The sequence below is a fragment of the Sus scrofa genome, chromosome 13, assembly GCF_054392235.1.
Source record: "Sus scrofa isolate SSC_HxYL_T2T_F1_AM1 chromosome 13, Sscrofa_HxYL_maternal_Yorkshire_Landrace_v2.0, whole genome shotgun sequence".
NCBI lineage: Eukaryota > Metazoa > Chordata > Mammalia > Artiodactyla > Suidae > Sus > Sus scrofa.
Window position 1 is genome coordinate 162327093 of NC_139395.1, and position 14783 is coordinate 162341875.

At 38.9% G+C, this 14783-nt stretch overlaps 1 protein-coding gene across 18 annotated transcripts in view; it reads left to right on the forward strand.

Annotated features, from left to right (window-relative positions):
- The window catches only part of SLC9C1 (solute carrier family 9 member C1), a 193736-nt gene extending 182739 nt beyond the window's left edge, over nucleotides 1–10997 (forward strand). For 15 of the 18 annotated variants that reach the window (XM_021070387.2, XM_084991348.1, XM_084991356.1 and 12 more), the window contains 4 exons: nucleotides 1122–1245; nucleotides 4472–4524; nucleotides 6770–6856; nucleotides 10576–10997. In XM_021070387.2, the coding sequence (XP_020926046.2) occupies nucleotides 1122–1245; nucleotides 4472–4524; nucleotides 6770–6823 (231 nt within the window). In that variant the 3' untranslated portion in view covers nucleotides 6824–6856; nucleotides 10576–10997. The remainder of the gene's footprint in view (nucleotides 1–1121; nucleotides 1246–4471; nucleotides 4525–6769; nucleotides 6857–10575) is intronic. The other 3 variants (XR_014824846.1, XR_014824848.1, XR_014824847.1) reach the window with 1 other exon arrangement.
- The last annotated feature ends 3786 nt before the right edge of the window (nucleotides 10998–14783 follow it).

The following is a 14783-nucleotide window of genomic DNA, read 5'->3' on the forward strand; positions in this document are numbered from 1 at the left end:
AATCCGACTAGGAACCATGAGGTTGCGGGTTCGGTCCCTGCCCTTGCTCAGCGGGTTAAGGATCCGGCATTGCCATGAGCTGCGGTGTAGGTCGCAGACGTGGCTCAGATCCCGCGTTGCTGTGGCTCTGGCGTAGGCCAGTGGCTACAGCTCCGATTCGACCCCTAGCCTGGGAACCTCCATATGCCACGGGAGCGGCCCAAAGAAATAGCAAAAAGACAAAAAAAAAAAAAAAAGAAAGAAAAGAAAGAAAGAAGGACCTAGAGTCAATTAAATTAAGCACATAATTTTTAAGCAACTAATATATGACAGCAACAGTGCTAGATGCTAAAGTGATCAAGACAGATGAGACTTGTAACTGTCCCTCAAGAGATCTCTCAACCAAGTGAAAGGAAACATACATAAATAGATTAATAAACATGTACAGCTATGATAGAGGTACTTAAAATGTAGATTGGGAAAGAAGAGGAAAAAATGAGGGGAGGATAAGAGGAATCCTGAGCTGAGAAATTGTCACCAGAAATTTTCTAGGTGGATGCCACTAGCACCAATGCGATGCCGAGCGAGAAGTGAAACTTTTTCTTAATTATGTTGCTCCCTACCTCTATTCTTGAATACGTAACAATAGAGCTTAGTTGGAGTGCTGGCTGGAAATTTAGAGAGCCAAGCAAGAGATTCTTGAGGCAGCCCAGTTCTGTCCACTCTCCCAGGCATATGTATTTGGGTACCAATATATGTATTCAGGTACCAATATAACTGAAAGCATAATGAAAAAAACCCACAAGGTTAGAGGATTTCTTGAAATCCATTGATTTTTAAACTTTCTGACACATAGAAAACTCTCTCTGGGTGATACTTTAATGGGTCATAATTAACTCGATTATTTGTCTCATTTGTAAAAAAAAAAAGGAAAATATTAAAAATCAGTGAAAGAGTATGGAATATTAATTCTCACAAAATTAACATATCCAGGTATTTAAAGATACCTATCTAACATCTATTGATATTGTCGGTTTTCAGGCCCAGATATTTAGAGAGGGCCTGAGAGAGTAGCTTACCAGAGTCACATTTAATTGTATGATATTTATTCAAAAATTAGTTTGTCATCTCATAACTTTCAGATACAAGGCATTGAAGATTTCACGAAGGTAGCAATTGTTCAAACTTCAATTGATGTGAAAAAATTCAGGTGGAACACTAGCAAGTATAGAGCTGCACATAAATCAACTCGTCCAGCAGCATCAGGTATGTGAGTTACTTTTCTTTTTTTTTTTTTTTTTTTTTTTTTTTTGTCTTTTGTCTTTGTTGTTGTTGTTATTGTTGCTATTTCTTGGGCCGCTCCCGCGGCATATGGAGGTTCCCAGGCTAGGGGTTGAATCGGAGCTGTAGCCACTGGCCTACGCCAGAGCCACAGCAACGCGGGATCCGAGCCGCATCTGCAACCTACACCACAGCTCACGGCAACGCCGGATCGTTAACCCACTGAGCAAGGGCAGGGATCGAACCCGCAACCTCATGGTTCCTAGTCGGATTCGTTAACCACTGCGCCACGACGGGAACTCCTACTTTTCTTTTATAAAATAGTCATATAAACATTTGAAAACTTATATGCACTCTGCCTAGAGTATTGAGGAATCCTTTTAACTGCCATATTTGATATCCAATGTTTGACTTAAGACTGAGGACATCTAAGTTATAGTTATAAATTATTCTATATTTCATCTATAAGAATAAATTAACAATTATGATATACACTATATAGTATATATGTGTGTAAAAATAACATCAAAAAGGACTGGTGAGCAAATTTCTCTCTCTCTCTTTTTTTTTTGCTTTTTAGGGCTGCATTTGCAGCACCTGGAAGTTCCCAGTCTAGGGGTTGAATTGGAGCTGCAATTGCAGGCCTATGCCACAGCCACAGAAACGCCAAATCCAAGCCACGTCTGTGACCTACACCACAACTCACAGCAATGCCAGATCCTTAACCCACTGAGCGAGGCCCAGGATCAAACCCAAGTCTTCATGGATACTAGTTGGGTTTGTAGCCCACTGAGCCACAATGGGAACTCCTTTTTTTTTTTTTTTTTTTGCTTTATAGGGCCCAACCTGCAGTATCTGGAAGTTCTCAGGCTAGGGGGCTAGGGGTTTAATTGAAGCTGCCTACTCCACAGCCACAGCAACACGGGATCCAAACCACTAGGATCAAGCCAGCATCTTCATGGATACTAGTTGGGTTTGTAACCTGATGAGCTGCAATGGGAACTCCAGTGAGCAATTTCTAGCTCTTGCCAAAAAGTTAAAATATTTTATATGCAGTAATAATGAAAATGTTGTATTGTTTAAAAAACAGAGATCTATATCATGAAACTGAAAGAATCTTGATGCAAAGCCTATTCTTTATACAATTTTTGCATGAATAAAATTGAATCATAGCATAAATGATTATTTAATAACTACTATTAACTTATTGATTAAAATTTGGGAAATAAATTTGAGGTAGATTTAAAAATTGAATAGTAAATAATTAATTTATGCAATAAACAATAATATAATGTAATGCTTATCATCTCACTGAAGAGGATATAGTTTAAATTTAGAAATATAGGAATTAATTTTTAAATTCTGTGCTAATGAAAATATTACCAAGAGACCAGCAAGGGAAAATTCATGGAAGAAAACTTATATTGAAAACAGTATGTTGAAAAAAGTTGAACACTGCTAATTTTTGAAGAAATAGAAATTAAATATTGGTCTTTTTAATTAGTGAGATTTTTAAAAGAATTATAATTCTGAAAGATTAAAAAGTGTAGTAAATCTGATATATATTCTTACCTTCATACCAGTACAAATTGATAAAGTAAATTTATCACAAGATTCTAAAAGCCATAAAAAATTCTGCAAGAGAGTAATGGATATGCATATATGTATGACTGGGTCACTTTTTCGTACAGCAGAAATTATTACAGCCTTATAAATTAACTACACCTCAATAAAACTTAAAAAAATAAATAAAAGCCATAAAAGTGTTTATATCCTTTACTTAATATAATTTCTATGTATGTCAATTACACCTGTTTTAAAACAAATTAATAATAACTTCTAGGCATTCAGTGTAAAGAAATAACATAAAAAGATGAAAATGGAAATTGAGCATTGTTTATAAAAATTAGACATAATCGAAAAGTTTAATGATAAGTAAATGGTTAATTAAATTAACACTTTAGTCAACACCACTGAATGGTAAATAGGCATTAAACAATTTCAGTGTAGGAACCTGGAAAAGACCAAAGACATATGTCAAATAAAAATACCAATGATGTAACATTGCATTGCTAATTTTACATAAATTTTATCTTTATTATGTTACAATTATATAACTTTGAATCCATGTGAACACACAATACTGTCATAGCATAAGGGTCCACTGATCTTTAGATTAAGCCAAAGCAGGGCATGGTATTGGAACCTTCACCATCTGCTCCTTCATCAGCCATCTCCCCTACCCTCTCTCTAAAACATAGCCGTACCAGACCAAAACAAACAAACAAACAAACAAACAAAGACAGGAGTTCCCATTGAGGCTCAGTGGAAACAAATCTGACTAGTATCCATGTGGACACAGGTTTGATCTCTGGCCTCGCTCAGTGGGTTAAGGATCCAGCATTGCCATGAGCTATGGTGTAGGTCGCAGACTCGGCTCGGATCCGAAGTTGCTGTGGCTGTGGTGTAGGCCCACAGCTATGGCTCTGATTCGACCCCTAGCCTGGGAACCTCCATATGCTGTGGGTTCAGCCCTAAAAAGACAAAAAAAATTAAAAAATAAAACGTAGCCATACCAAATCCCTAATGGTTCACATAATATGGGAGACCTAGCGGTCTCTTCTTCCTGAACCTTTGCATATTCCTTCTCCTCCTCCTGCCTGGAACCCTGTAAACATGCCCCTCTCCACAACTCCCCATCCCATGAAGCTAAGTCCTTCTTATCCTTTAAATTTCAGCATCACTGATACAGCCCAAATTCACAAAACTGCACTCTCCCATAGCCCGTTATGTGCACAGTCCTATTTTTCCCTCTTGTATTTGTTTGTTTTTATGTTTGCTGATCCGTCTGCTCCATGAAAGCGTGGATCATAACTCATTTGCTTTCTTATGTATCCCCCTTGCTTACCAAAGGACCTAGCACGCTCAATACATATTATTATAGAAATATTTTGAGGGATGGTAGGATACTAGATGATTTTGTTTTCTATTTTCCAACTTTCTACACATTTTTTCCACAATCTTTATGATAAAAGGCTTTTAATCCCTTTTTTTAAAAGTGTCCCTACTTCCAACCAGCTGAAATTACCATCTGTTTCAGATCACAGGCCCTGGGTGTAAGTGATTTGAATCTGGTTGAGTTTGATAGTTGGATTAATTGATGCAGGCCTTTGTTTCAGTGCTTAAACTAACAGCAGTCTTTTTTTTGAAGCCGCTGCAAGCAGAGCGAATGAAAAACACCCTCAGACTGAGACAAACACTCAGGTAAACTGAGAAACAGAGTGAAAGTACAGCTGGCCTTCCATTTCCTAGAATGCAGCACCCGCAGATACTGAGCACCAAATGTGCTATGCCATGTTATCTAAGGGATTTGAGCATCAGTGGGTTTCAATATTTGGAGGAAGCCGGGAGGCTGGTCCTAGGACTAATCCCCTGCGGATACCTAGGGAGGACTGTACCTCACTAGATTTATTATACCAGCCTCCCTGTAGACTGGATTTTAGGGAGTTCCAAATGGGATAGAGAATTTTTATTTATTTATTTATTTTGTATTTTTAGGGCTGCACCCACGGCAAATGGAGGTTCCCAGGCTAGGGGTCGAATCAGAGCTGCAGCTGCTGGCCTACACCAGAGTAGCAATGTGGGATCCAAGCTGCGTCTGCAGTCTGTGACCTACATCACAACTCATGGCAACGCCAGATCCTTAACACACTGAGTGAGGCCAGGGATCAAAGCCACATCCTCATGGATCCTAGTTGGGTTCATTAACAGCTGAGCCACGAAGGGAACTCCAAGAATTTATTTTTAATTCTAGTCTTCCAAGCTGGTGGTATTATTCCAGGAGATGCTGATTATTATACCCAGACTCTGAGAAATATCTGCTACAAATACATCAGAAAATTGTATATTTGATTGTTAAATATGTTTTATGTTAAGTACATTTGCTCTATTAGCAGTAGGCATAAAACTCAAAACATGCACTCCCTCTCCCTAAAAACTCTTCATAAGTTGAATAAAAGAGGATTATAGGCTCTGCGGGAAATGATGAAGGTGTCTTTCTCTTGTCTGTCCTTAACTTAAATGTGTCCAAGTTCTCAGCTTTCCAAGAGGCCAACGCACTTCTTTAATACACATGTTCTGATTCTGCATAAAAACAGGAAGTTTCTTTCTCCCTAGGTATTTTGGAGTCCTCCTGGGGAAGCTTTTCCTCAGACCTTCCCTGGTTGTTGCTTGTTGCCTGGAACTCCTGACCCAATAGCATAGGGGCTAAGAGTATGGGCTCTGGCATGAAATTTTCTGGTATGCCCTCTGGTTCCATCACATATAGCCATGTGAACTTGCACAAATTTCTCAACCTGCCTAAGCTTCACTTTCCCTGTGATAGTAATGATGCCTCTGTCATATAGTGCTGCTATAGGGAGTAAAGAAATAAGTACATGGCATGCTGCTTGATGGATAACAAGCAGTTCACACACACAGCATGTCTATTGTTCTTTGCTAACCCCTTCTTAATATTGCAAACTACTTCTCCAAACTTTTGCTTTCCTCATATTAATTTTCTGAAACAAAACAAAACAAAACAAACAAAAACATATATGGATAGTCATCTTCTCTATCAGCTGCTACTAAAGGCTAGGAAATCACAGGAAGATTATAATTAAAAAACAAAAAAGGGAGCTCCTGGTGTGGCACAGTGGGGTGAGACTGTAGCAGCTCCAGTTGCTGCAGAGGTATGGGTTCAATCCCCGACCTGGGCACAGTGGGTTAAAGGATCCAGGCATGGCCACAGCTGCAGGGTAGGTCACAGCTGCAGCTGGGAGTCAATCCCTGGCCCAGGACCTTCCATACGCCACAGGTGCAGCCATAAATAAATAAATAAATAATAGGATGAGGAGGACACTTAGGATACAATATTAGAGGGATTCTAGAACATACCAATTGGGCCATATTTCTCCTTTGCCCTGGCAAGCTGCCAAGTTTGTAGGATTCACTTTAACAGCATTATTTTAGAAAATGGAAGGAGAAGTCAGGGAAGCTAATGCTCTCCTAGTGCCTTATTGCCCCAAAGTGGTGCTTTATCTTAATTTTTGTAAAAAATGATTGCACAGTGGTTGTTACTATAGAAACAGTACTAGAGAAAGTGGTATGTAAGTGGGAGACTTACATTGCTACAACACAACAATTGTGTTGTTTAGTAGATGCTTTTTCTCCCTGATGTTAGATCTCGGCTCTGTTTCTGGGCCATCTCCCTTCCCACTCCCCTCAAACAATTCCCCACCACCCCCATCGCCCCCACCACCCCAGAATTGTGGCTTTACCTCTATATAATGAAAACGTCTGTCACAACATCAAAAAGTGTTGTGGTCCCCACACAGTGCTGCCACTGCTTGAAGTCCCAGTTCTCAGTCCCCTGCTCTATAGACCAGATTTGACACCAGCTCTGCTTTATAAATCTGACCCTTATTAACAGTATCAGACTTTGGCTCTTATCACTTATCTCCATTTCTAGAATCAAAAGCCTATAGAAGAAGCCGATAAAAACCAAGGAGAAGAACATCTATAAGAACATACCAGAATAAGCCCAAATGAAAGTCTGGTAAGCTACCTCAGTTTCCACAGCATGATCAGGAGCATACTGCCCCTGGCAATGTAAACCGAAGCCAGTGTATTTGCCCTTTGTGCCACAGTATGAAGTATACCACCTTCCACTAGCCAGTTGATTCTTCTAATGACACTCATTCTAAATTCAAATCTGGAAAATAGTCTTTAAAATGAGTCTCCTTTATCTGGATTTCCAAAAACTTTATAGTCTTGTGGTTCCATCTCTATATTCTACTTAACCTCACATGCCACACTGGTTGCTCCCAAGCTGGCAGGTCATTTTTCAGGTAGCCATGTACTGTGGAAGATAAATAGGTAGTAAGCTCTGACTTCATTTTCAAGAGTATGTTCTAGTAAAGGACAAGAAACATATAAGAAGGCAATTAAATAACAGTATAAGACACACTATGGATAGTGCCAGCTAAAGCTAAATGAACTCAAAAGAGAAACAGGTACCTATCAAGTATAAACAAAGTCTTTGTAGAGAAAGGAAGCATAATTTGGGGGGAACAAAATTTTGGGGGGACAATGAATGAGTAGATTAGCCTGGCTGTTGGCTGTTCAAACTGTAGTGTCTATGGGGTGTCTATGTTTATTTAAGCACTTTATTTGGCTCCAGTGTTACATTAAGAATATCACTGGGTTAAAAAAATGACCTTCAGATAAACCACTTAATCTCCATTTAAAAAATATTAACTCTTGGAGCTTCCTGTTGTGGCTCCAAGGTAATGAGCCCAACTAGTATCCATGAGGATGCAGGTTCGATCCCTGGCCTTTCTCAGTGGGTTAAGGATCTGGTGTTGTTATGAGCTGTGGTATAGGTTGCAGACGTGGCTTGGATCCCGTGTTCCTGTGGCTGTGGCATGGGCCAGCAGCTATAGCTCCAATTGACCCCTAGCCTGGGAACTTCAAAATGCCACAGGTGCAGCCCTAAAAAGCAAAAAAAAAAAAAAAAAAAAAAAGCTACCTCTTGCATGCCACTTCCTACGACAAAAATCATATTTTAAAATAGATTTAAAGGCTAACAATACACCATGAAAAAGGTATTTGCAACATTTGCAATGTAATGAATGTCTTTAACTGGGAAAACTGTATGCAAAATGAAAGCCCTATGATTCCAACAGGCAAACTTATGAACAGCCAGTTCAGGGAAAACACAATACCCAGTATAAGGAGAAAACAAAAAATGCAAAATTAAACAACAATCAAGTACTAACATTTGTTTTTTTAAATAGACAATTTTTTGATGATAAAATAATTTCAATTCTCTTGACTCCAGATTAATTTTCTGAAAGTGAGTCCTTTCAGCCTTTCCACATCTGCCATATCTTTTTTTAGGTTTTTATTTTTTCTATTACAGTTGATTTACATTGTTCTGTCAACTTCTGCTGTACAGCAAAGTGACATGGTTACACACACATATATATATTCTTTTTCTCACATTATCCTCCATCATTTTTCTCACATCATTCCATCACAAGTGACTAGATATAGTTCCCTGTGCTATACAGCAAGATCTCATTGCTTATCCACTCCAAAATGCAATAGTTTGCATCTACTAGCCCCAAGGTCCCAGTGCATCCAATTCCTTCCCCACCCCTCCCCCTTGGCAACCACAAGTCTGTTCTCCAAGTCCATGAGTTTGTTTCTTTTCTATAGAAAACTTCATTTGTGCCATATATTACATTCCAGCTATAAGTGACATCATATGATATTTGTCTTTCTCTTTCTGTTATTTCACTTACTATGAGAGTCTTCAGTTCCATCCATGTTGCTGCAAATGGCATTATTTTGTTCTTTTTTATGGCTGAGTACTATTCCATTGTGTATATATACCACATCTTCTTTATATACACATATTTTTTTAATTGTTATTTCCCCAATACAATTTTTTTCTACTGTGCAGCATGGTGATCCAATTACACATACATGTACACACTTTATTTTCTCACATTATCATGCTCCATCAAAAGTGACTAGACATAGTTCCCAGTGCTACACAGCATAATCTCATTGCTAATCTATTCCAAAGGCAATAGTTTGCATCTATTAACTCCCAAGCTCCAAATCCACCCCACTCCCTCCCCCTCTCACTTGGCAACCACAAGTCTATTCTCCAAGTCCATGATTTTCTTTTCTGTGGAAAGGGTCATTCGTGCCATATATTAGATTCCAGATATAAGTGATATCATATGGTATTTGTCTTTCTCTTTCTGACTTACTTCACCCAGTGTGAGAGTCTCTAGTTCCATCCATGTTGCTGAAAATGGCATTATTTCATTCTTTTTTATGGCCGAGTAGTATTCCATTGTGTATATATACCACATCTTCCTAATCCAATCATCTGTTGATGGACATCTGGGTTGTTCCCATGTCTTGGCTATCGTGAATAGTGCTGCAGTGAACATGGGAGAGCATGTATTTTTTTCAATGAAAATTTTGTCTGTATATATGGCCAGGAGTGTGATTGCTGGGTAATATGGTAGTTCTATATTTAGTTTTCTGAGATACCTCCATATTGTTTTCCATAGTGGTCGATTTTTTATCCAGTGGTTTATTTCCTTTGAGGTAAATGAAAATATAGGGATACTTGCTATATTTTCATTTTTACTCATATTTTGCTGGTAGATAAATAAAAGTAATTTGTTAACAAAAAGTCATAAAAATGCTCACACACTTTGACTCAGTGATTTTTTCCTGAGAATCAATCCAAAGAGAGTAATCTAAGACATTCAAGTAGATAAATGTAAAAAACGTCAGGTACACTACTACTTCTAGTGGCAAAAAATTTAAAAGAGTCCAACTGTTCAATAATGAGAAGGTGTATAATTTCAAGACGGAACAACCATACAGAGAATATCATACAACCATTTAAAAGATTGGTTAATTAGTCCAATGTAAAACATAAAAGGGGAAGGCAAAACTGTAATCCAACTTTTTTAGCATAAAACAATGCCAGAAATGATAAATTCAAATGATGCAATTGTTAGAAAGATGGGGGTGGGGAGGGTCTTGTTTACTTCTCTTATTTTATGTGGTTTTATTACTCCTATAGTGAAAAATATCAAGCATCATTCAAATATAAATGATTTGAGTTGTCTGTTCTTTTCTACCATCCATAGTGTTAGGAAAGGTGGTGGTAGTAGCCAGGGCAGAAACTCATGAGAGATCATAACTGCAGGCAGTTATTCGTACAATGAAAAACCCTCCTCCTGGTAATCCATAAACTAACTTGTCCCGTTCAGCAGCCCCCATTGGCTTCTTCGATCTGGACTCCCAGCTGAAATCGTACTGCCACCATTTTATGATGGCAAATGATTCACATTCACCTGCTCAACTTCCTTCCTTGGCCTCATCCATAATGACCAGGACCAGCAAGGACCCACTATATAACACAGGGAACTATACTTAACATCTAGTAATAACCTATAATGGAAAAAAATCTGAAAAATAATACGTACATACATATATATATTTAAATCACTTCTCTGTACACCTGAAACCAACACATTATAAATCAACTATATTTCAATTAAATTTTTTTAAAGTAATAAAGGGATAATCAAGTTAAAAAAATAATGACCAGGAATTGTTTCTTGTGGGAATGAAACTGACCATCCAGCACATCTTATTCTGGGTTGTGGGTCAATGTTGAAAGATTGAAAATTCTTTTGCATTTGTTGTTGTTGTTGTTTTCCTTTCCATTTCTGTTAGGAATGGTTGACAAGGCTCTTTCGAAGACGGGAGCATGGTTTGGCAATGCTGTTCTGAGATGCCTCCTGTTTTTGAAACGCATTTCCCTACCTCAAGAGGGAGCAACTTCCAGTTGGATCCTGTGTGGATGAACTTGGTGCCATAAGGAAAGAAGTTTGGACCTTGAAACCATTTAATATTTTTTTTCTCAAAATTTCCATGATTTAAAATGTCTGTTATTTTAAATATCTATTAGTCAAAATATCTAAAACATCCCAGAAAATCTTAGAGTAAAATCCTAGAATAAATCTTTAGTTTTAGAGCCAGAAAACAAGCTTATGCCTCCTAGCTACTTTGCATATAACTTTTAGAGCAAAAATATTTTGATTCACTTTATGAAAAAGAAAATTCTATTAAAATGTAATTTAAACATTGCTCTTGAACCAAGCATTGCTCTTTGTCATTCATGGAACTTCAATCATCTTGGAAGCCCACTCACCTCCTTAAGATAGTAAAGAATGGAAATGGAGTTAGACCGAACCATGTACCTCAGTCCCAGATGAAACTTCCAGCGTCCACTTTGTTCACCGTTACATTTACAACAATGAGCACAATGTCCAGCACATAATATTTAAAAATAATTTTAACAGTGAAGAATCATTGCATGCTTTCTGTATGAGGGTGTACAACAAATGCTAGACAGTTACGAACTTATTTAATCTTCACAACAACCATATATCTTAGGTACTATCATTCCAGTTCACAAATGAGTAAATTGAAAGAGTATGAGTTATTTGCTGAAACCCTCACAGCTAGTAAGAGGTAGAGCAGAGATTTGAAAACATGCTTGTGATTAGCTATTTTACCATATATCACTCCAGCATGGTGAGTTCTAACTAAATATCTGAAGAATTAATTTAAAAGTACATATATTTCTTCAGGATCATGCTTCCACCCAGGGGTTGGGAAATGCTACTTATACTTTGTTCTTGCTACAACTGGTGGTGGGCGCATTTTCAGAAGCCACATGTAGAAACTCCACTCACGAAATGTGCTTGTGGAGAAGACAGTATGGTTTGTGGCTGTTGGGAAAGTCAAATCAAAATGCTATCACGGAGTTCCCGTCGTGGCTCAGTGGTTAGCGAATCCGACTAGGAACCATGAGGTTGCAGGTTCGATCCCTGCCCTTGCTCAGTGGGTTAACGATCCAGCGTTGCCATGAGCTGTGGTGTGGGTCGCAGATGCGGCTCAGATCCTGCGTTGCTATGGTTCTGGTGTAGGCCGGCAGCTACAGCTCCAATTCAACCCCTAGCCCGGGAACCTCCATATGCCGCAGGAGCAGCCCAAGAGATGGCAAAAAGACCAAAAAATAAAAATAAAAAATAAAAATAAATAAAGAGCGGCTACAGCTCCGATTCGACCCCTAGCCTGGGAACCTCCATATGCCGCGGGAGCGGCCCAAGAAATAGGAAAAAAAAGACAAAAAATAAATAAATAAATAAATAACAAAACAAAACAAAACAAAAAATGCTATCACTTCTTTCTCAAACTAACGCAGGTTTTTTTTTTTTTTCCCAATGATAATACATGACAGATGTTTTAGTGTCTGAAGGATATTTTTAACTATTGAGATGTAGTTGATGTGCAATATTATGTATGTTACAGATGTGCAACATATGTTACAATGATTCACAATCTTTAAAGGTTATACTCCATTTATGGTTCTTATAAAATATTGGCTACATTCTCTGTGTTGTACAACATATCCTTGTAGCTTATTTATTTTACACATAATAGTTTGTACCTCTTAATCCTCTACTCCTATTTTGTCCCTCTCCCACCCCTCTCCTTAATGGTAACTGCTAGTTTTTTCTCTACAACTGTAAGTCCGTTTCTTTTTTGTTATATTCACTAGTTTGTTTATTTTTTAGATTCCACATATAAGTGATATAATTTATACTTATTCCGCAGTGTTTGTTTTTCTCTCTCTGACTTATTTCACTCAGCATAAGACCTGAGGGATCTTATTAATGAGTACACTTCTTCCGAGTTCTGAACCAACTTAAAATTAAGACAAAGGATTAAGGCAGTTAGAACCTAACACACACACACACACACACACACTCTCTCTCTCTCTCCACACACTTTTATGAGTGACTGAGCTGACATAGAGTGTACAGTTGCCTTTGACCCCCAGATTTGGACAGATTGATCACTGTAAGCATTTATCATTAAGCTTACCACATAACAGAGAACTGTAGAAATAAGATTTCTACAGGCAGTTTCAATCACAAAAGAAATGAGGAAGAAGGGGCTGGACAAAAACTGGCCAGATTCTGCTTCCAAATTCATCAACCAGGTAAGCCACTCCACTTCAGCAGAATGAATGAGGAAGTGGTGACAGGCCAGGGGTGTTAAGGCAGTGGAGACGGAAGCCCTCAGTCTGGAAAGAGACACCAGGAGTTGTAACTGACTTGAACAAGGGCTCTTCTGAGGGCTCTGCCCTCACTTCATCTTGGGCAATCATTCTGCGAACTTTAGGAAGTAGGTATTATTCTCACCCCATTTTAAAGAGAAAGTAGGTTAAAAAAAATAAAAAATAGAAGAAAATAAAAATCAGAATTCCCTTCGTGGCTCAGTGGTTAATGAACCCGATTAGTATCCATGAGGATTTGATCCCTGGCCTTGCTCATTGGGTTGAGGATCTGGCGTTGCCATGAGCTGTGGTGTAGGTCTCAGACACGGCTCAGATCCTGAGTTGCTGTGGCTCTGGTTTAGGCCAGCGGCTACAGCTCCTATTCAACCCCTAGCCTGGGAAACTCCATAAGCTGCTGCTGTGGCTCTAAAAGACAAAAAGATTAAAAAATTAAAAATGAATAAAGAGAAATTAATGACGCTTAAGGAATTCACATAAATAACTAAAAGTCACAGCTAGACATGATGACCCTGGGACTTAAATCCCCCAAGCATATTCAGAATAATTTACAATGCTTTTTCTAAGTCCTCTAGACTTGGTTTTGTAAATCTAGATCATTGGAAAAGAGAAGAATACACTCGACAAGTGTTAGTCATTGTCAGTGTCTGACTAGGTCCGTGTCCTCAAGTGTAAACATTTCCATGTGGGGAAAGACGCCTCAACAAGGCACTGAAGTATGAAATAATCCCAGCACTTTGCATGGTCTCTCCCCACCCTCGTCAGTTGGGTATGGTGATGGTATGAGTCCAGGATCCTACCAATTCGCCCTAAAGAATGCAATGATGTAATGCAGATTTTTGCCTGAGGGGGGGCGCTTAGAGCACACTTTCATTTGACTTCTCAGAGGAAGCTTACATTTAAGGACCAGAATATTGTCTGCTTTTAGCGTTTTTAGATAGGGGCTCTCTTTGATTCTTCGATCCTTGGAATTTTATTTTTAACTTATAACTGCTACAGTTTTTTTTGTTGTTGTTTTGTTTGTTTGTTTTTTGCTTTTTAGGGCCACACCCGCAGCATATAGCACATGGAGGTTCCCAGGCTAGGGGTCTAATCAGAGCTACAGCTGCAAACCTCACCACAGCCGCAGTAACGCATGATCTGAACCATGTCTGGGACCTACACCGCAGCTCACTGCAATGCCGGATCCTCAACCCACTGAGAGAGGCCAGGGATCAAACCCACAACCACATAGTTCCTAGTCAAATTCGTTTCCACCGAACCATGACAGGAACTCAAACTTTTACAGTTTTAAAACCTTTTTTTTCCCATTTTAGGGCCGCACCTGTAGGTAGCATATGGAAGTTTCCAGGCTAGGGGTCAAATCGGAGCTGTAGCTGCTAGTCATAGCCACAGCAACAGAGGATCCGAGCTACATCTGTGACCTACACCACAGCTCATGGGCACCAGATCTTTAACCCACTGAGCAAAGCCAGGGATCGACCCCAAAACCTTATGGACACTAGTTGGATTCGTAACCCACTAAGCCACAACAGGAAATCCTACTATGTTAGTCTTAATAATGAAAAACAGGGAACTTTGCAGATGAAGGAACATTCTTCCCAAGGGTCATTTATTCCCAAATAATGGCCCAAATAATGACAGGGAAGTGCTATACCATCCATCTGCCTGGGTATATCATAGAAGCACTCTCAGTGAGCTGCACAAACTCCCATTTTGTTTCCAAACCGTCCTCTTCCCATTAAAAATCTGTTTGATTAGTGCTGCCAGCTAATCACATGTTAACATCCCTCTT